General features: G+C 44.0%; 1 protein-coding gene across 4 annotated transcripts; it reads left to right on the plus strand.

Moving 5' to 3' along the window:
* Positions 1 to 733: 733 nt before the first annotated feature.
* Positions 734 to 5,210, plus strand: LOC147627235 (uncharacterized). Of its 4 annotated transcripts, none has more exons than XM_086815904.1 (6): positions 734 to 2,122; positions 2,515 to 3,031; positions 3,114 to 3,234; positions 3,380 to 3,499; positions 3,656 to 3,886; positions 4,148 to 5,210. In XM_086815904.1, the coding sequence occupies exons 2-6, from the start codon at positions 2,583 to 2,585 to the stop codon at positions 4,862 to 4,864; spliced, it is 1,638 nt and encodes a 545-aa protein (XP_086672030.1). In that variant the 5' UTR covers positions 734 to 2,122; positions 2,515 to 2,582; the 3' UTR covers positions 4,865 to 5,210. The 4 variants fall into 4 exon arrangements, with proteins under 4 accessions (XP_086672030.1, XP_086672029.1, XP_086672031.1 ...); XM_086815903.1 differs by having other exon boundaries at positions 958 to 2,122; positions 2,442 to 3,031; XM_086815905.1 differs by having other exon boundaries at positions 966 to 2,122; positions 2,495 to 3,031.
* The last annotated feature ends 286 nt before the right edge of the window (positions 5,211 to 5,496 follow it).

A 5,496-nucleotide genomic window follows, 5' to 3' on the forward strand; every position in this document is an offset into this window, starting at 1 on the left:
GGGGGGGGGGGGGGGAGTGCTTGAAAAAAATAGCATTCTAGTGTATTTGCACCGGCCAGAATTAAGAAGAACCGGCTGAGATCTTAAGTAACCCTTGTTTTAAGGAATGCTTTTTCATATATTTTAGTTTTAAAACCAACATATAGTAGAGATTTTGGAAACAAAAACAAGATAGATCTGTTATTTGGATTGGTTGAATAATATGTTTTTTTTAGCATTTGGAAGTTGGGGGGCTACCATGGAGGGTCTTATGTTGTTTAAAGCTACCCAAAACAAGGGGGTGGATTAAGTTTCGACCTATGCTTTGTAATTTGGAGCTGGCAACGAACACCCACTTCTAGTCCAAGTGATCCTATAGGGTGCTGGCACCGAATATCTTTAAAATGTTTGATGTGTGATGTGATAGCAGCATATAATTAGCCTACCTATATATATATCTATATAATTGGTGGTGCTGTGCAACGGTAACTACTACTGGTAAGAATGTGATGAGACATTGTGAAAGAAAGGTAAAAAAAAGTAGGGCAAAATGTAAGAAATGGGGGTTGGTGATAAACAATTGAGGAAAAGCCAGACTATATGAAAGGAAGGAAAGGGCAAAAATGCATGGAAAAGTGAAAATATGTAAAAGCCAAAGTGTGTGAGAAGGAAAGCCCAAATGTGTGGCAAAAGTGGGGAGGAGGAGCACTTGCAGGAAAGCGTGGGAGGGCTTAGCTGAGGCCCATGTTGTGTGTGTGTGTGCAGCAGGGGGCATGGGTTGAAGCCTAAGTTAGTGTGATGGGTGTGTTGGGCAGGCAGGAAAACTGTTTGGTAGTGCTTTTTTTTGACAGCAAATCTGAGTTAGAGAGAAGAGAAGAGCTCGCTTTAGAATGGTGGGTCTTCCGTGTTTTCTTCCACCCACATAATGCGATTTTCTGGCTTTGTAATGGTTCTACGTTCCATTCTCTCTCCTCCCCCCTCTCTTTACAATTTCCAAGCTCTTTGATCGCCCCCTCTCTCCTCTTTCTACATCCCATTCTCTCTCCTCCCCCCTCTCTCTCTCCCTCTCTTTACAATTTCCAAGCTTTTTGACCTAATCTTTTCATGTGGTTTTGTGCCTCCCTGCATTGGGATGCCTTCAGTTTTTTCTTAAGTTAGTTCTTCGGTGCTTTTTGCAGCTCGTCGCCTCGCGCAGTGTAAATCCACCTCTCTCTCGCTCTCTCTCAAAACCAATCTTGTGATCTCTCTCTAGAACGTCCATTTGGTCGCCCTTCATCTCTCTCTAACCACGCCGGGTAAAACCCATCTCTGTAACTGCAAACTCTGCTTTTTCTGTGAGTGGTTGAATGCCCATCTCTCTCTCTCTCTCTCTCTCTTTCCCCAACTGTAATTTTAAAGCATTTTTCGGCTCTCTCTCTCTCTCTCTCTCTCTCTCTCTCTTTTCCCAACTCTCCCCCTATCCAGCCCCTGTCAAACCCATACCTCTGTTAGGGTGGTTCATGCTTTGCAACTGCAAATCTTGCCCTTATGTCGTTTTTCTCAACTGCAAATCTGCAAGGACTCTGGAGTACAAAACACTCCACCACTTCTTTCTCTTCCTAGCATTTGAATAGTTCGTCTGACACAAAAGAGGGTACCACTCTCTGCCTCATCACTCGTGCTTCTGCAGCCTAAATACACTTTCATCAGATCATTTCCCCAACACGAAGAAAGGGAACAGCTCAGCTCATGTTTCTCTCTCTACCCAGCACACGCTCTCTCTAGACTCTTTTTCTCTCTGGCTTTTCTGGAGGGGAGAGTCGCTCTGCGGCATCGCTGTCAAGAGCAAAGGGTTATGCTATGAAGGTGCGAAATGGGTATTCAAGCTGGAGGCCAAAATCTATAGGCGAAAGTGATGGGTCTTTCATCTTCGTAAACGGTTGTGTGGTGTGCTTTGGCTTAGCTAAGACGCCATAGCCAGATAACCACTTTTCAATTTATTTCTTTTTCTTCTTGGGGCGCCTGCTCGTTGGCGTTTCAGTTCTCCCGCAGCTGCTTTCAAAAAGAGGCGAGCAAACGGTCGACTCCATCCAATACTCTCTCTCACACGCATACACAGAGATCTTTCAGCTTTTCTACTTTTTCTCTGTTCTGCCCTCCCCAGGTTAGCACTACCTTCTTCTCCATGAATTTCCGAAAATTCAAGCACTTTTCTGACGAGAGGGGTGAGTAGAAATTTGGGTACAAGCTTTGCCCAGGCTGTGTCACATATGCACACCGTGAAGCTTCTTTAATCCTCTTTTTAGATTAAACTTTCTGTAGTTTTCTTCTTCAAAAAAACCTGGATTGATCGGTTGTTTTTCAAATTTTATTTATGGGTTATTGTGTGCTACGTTTGCTTTCAATGGTATTTTTTTTCATATCTTTCTTGCTTTGTTACGCTTCAACCTTGCTCCTTACTTACACATTTTTGTAACGTACAGGCTAACGTTGGCACCTCTTTCGAAACCTCACTGCCCTTTTTACTGATTTTAAGCTATGTTTTAGGTGCTCAAGATAACTACAAAAGGGTGCGGAACGCCCCCAGTGGTTTCAAAAAAACTTCAGATTTCTTCCACAGAAGCATGACAGAGATTTTAGCCTCCAAACACTGCACAAATGCAGCTGAGATGGATTTTTCGCCCCGGCAAAGCACAACAGTGAATGTGGATTCTGATGAGCTCATTGGCAGCCCCTCCTCCCCTTTTACCATCGATTCTCCTGTTGTGGTCTCCCCTCTGGTTAATCTAAGCTGCACCACCAACTGTGAGCCAATTTTGCAACAGCAAGAAAGCCAGGAAGTAGCCCAAAATGGTCGGGAACATGTCGAACTTTCTGTCCTAGCATTTGTGATAGAAGCTCTGAGAAGATCAGGCCTTACCTGCCAGGGTCCCCCTGATGACATCAAGATGGAAATTGGGTGGCCGACCAATGTTAGGCATGTAACACATGTAACATTTGATCGCTTTAATGGGTTCCTTGGTTTGCCGGTGGAGTTTCAAAGGGAGGTTCCAAGAAGAGTCCCTAGTGCTAGGTATTCCTCAAGTGTGAGATTCTAGCATTTTAATGTTTGGATCTGCATGCTGTGAATGTAAAATTTTTATTGGTGGTGGCAGTGCCAGCGTATTCGGTGTTTCTGCTGAGTCAATGCAGTGCTCGTATGATCGGAAGGGCAACAGTGTCCCCACAATTCTGTTACTTCTGCAGGAGAGATTGTATGATCAAGGTGGCCTAAAGGTAAAGGAATTCATCTCTTTGTATTATTATCCTCTTTGTATGCATTCTATCTGGCATGGAAGTTAAGATTACATGCTTGTCTAGTCATTAAGGTATAAAACTTTGTTAAATAAAGCTTCTAATCTATGTGTTTCACCTAGTGTAGGCAGAAGGTGTGTTCAGGATAAATGCTGAGAACAGCCAGGAAGAGCATGTAAGAGATCAGATAAACCACGGTGTTGTGCCATATGACATTGATGTACATTGTTTGGCGGGGTTGATCAAGGTACATCACTAACACCCTCTACTGTGAAGGGCTCTGTTGGTGCATGCCATTCACAGGAGATCTGGTCTTGTGGTGTATGTCGGTGAGATTTGGTCTTGTCCACCCTTCACGAATGCTGTGTAAAATGCATATCCTTTGAATTGAATGCATTTGCAGGCCTGGTTCCGTGAGTTACCAAGAGGTGTGTTGGACAGTCTTTCCCCAGAACAAGTCATGCAGTGCCATACAGAGGAGCAGTCACTTGCACTGGTGAAGACTCTGCCTCCGATGCAAGGAGCTTTGTTAGATTGGGGTATCAACTTGATGGCAGATGTGGTGCAAGAGGAGTATTTCAATAAGATGAATGCCCATAACATTGCAATGGTGTTTGCACCCAACATGACACAGGTTGGGAACATTGTTTCTCCTTGGCTGATATGTGTACGTGTGTGGATGTGGCTTATAACCATGACATGCTTGTTTCATTTGTCTCTCGCAGATGTCGGATCCTCTGATGGTGTTTTGTGTGTGTGTGTGTGTGTGTGTGTGTGTTGCTTATAACCATGACATGCTTGTTTCATTTGTGTCTCTCAGATGTCGGATCCTCTGACGGTGTTTTGTGTGTGTATGTGTGGCTTGTAACCATGACATGCTTGTTTCATCTTGCAGATGTCGGATCCTCTGACGGCTTTGATGCATGCGGTTCAAGTCATGAACTTACTGAAGACTCTCATACTAAGAACCTTAAGGGACAGGGAGGAGGCATTGCTGGACCCAAGGCCTGCTTCCTCTTGTACTGAACCGCCAACTGGGAATGGGCGGGATAACGCCACCAAAGAGACCTCCTTGGGGGTTTCGGTGTCAAGTGATGGAACAGATGATGGGCATACAATTGAAGGAGAGAGACTCTTTCTCAAATCATTTGATGCGAGAGATAGTATAGATGATTATGAGTCTGCCCGTGATTCTGAAGAGATGTTTGCAAGGGAGCTGCAAACTCTGGAGACTAATTATGAAGATGAGCTTTCTAGTGACAGCCAGGAGCCGTACTCCAATGGGTCCAGCACCATGGACAACACAGATGATGACAGCAATGGCGTAAGTCCTTATGTCCTTCCAAGGAGAAAAGATGCACCTTTACCTGTATGCCAGAATGTTGATGTAGCTGGTGGTAGCGTCGAGGCTTCTCCATGTAGCAATGGGACATCAGAGTTCTACTCCAACATACTAGGAAAAATGGATAACCTCAAACTGGAGGGTGAAGACTTTGTTATCACGGAGTATATGCACTGCGGTGCATTGGATCCGGTGTCTAGTAAAGGGAAAACTAAAGGAGGTGTAGTTGGCAAGATCGATCAACTCGTTGAGAGAGTTGAAGCGTGGTGAATTGTGAGAATGATGTGGTGTGGTAGTTTTTGATGGCATTCTTTCCTTTTCTCTATTTGTTTAGTTTTCAACACACAGACTTAGTATAGATTAACTACCATCAACAGACCCACCTGAGTGGCCATGTAACATGTATAGTGTATCTGATACATCATTATTGGCTTACCCCCCCCTTATACATGGCTTTTCTCTGGAAAGCTGTGGGGAGGTCTACCAACAGGCCGGGGATGCAGGTGTTTATTGGAGCAAAGATTGTCCTTGAAATGTGTGTTTGGCATTTGGGATGTGTGATTGTTTCAATTTTACCTTTTGATTTGTCATTAAGAAATTGATCATCCACTTCACATGTGATTTTTTTGGCATTGGGGCCATAGTCCTGAATTTTTTTTGTGAATCACTGTTCTCAACTGTGACAATGAGATAAACCCTTTGAACAAGCTCAATCAATCATGCATACTTTTGGTTTGGAGGGATGAAGTCCCAACCCAGAGGTCGTGTGTACAGTCGGGTGTTATGATCCATTGTATTTGATGGACGATAGTCATGCTCATATATTATTTGACTGGGACGTCTGAGTATTTTTACTAGTCAGAAATGGCTGGATTTCCATGTGTGGGTAGACTCTCACGTGT

The sequence above is a fragment of the Cibotium barometz genome, chromosome 21 (assembly GCF_041138505.1).
Source record: "Cibotium barometz isolate CiBa-2024 chromosome 21, ASM4113850v1, whole genome shotgun sequence".
Taxonomy (NCBI): domain Eukaryota; kingdom Viridiplantae; phylum Streptophyta; class Polypodiopsida; order Cyatheales; family Cibotiaceae; genus Cibotium; species Cibotium barometz.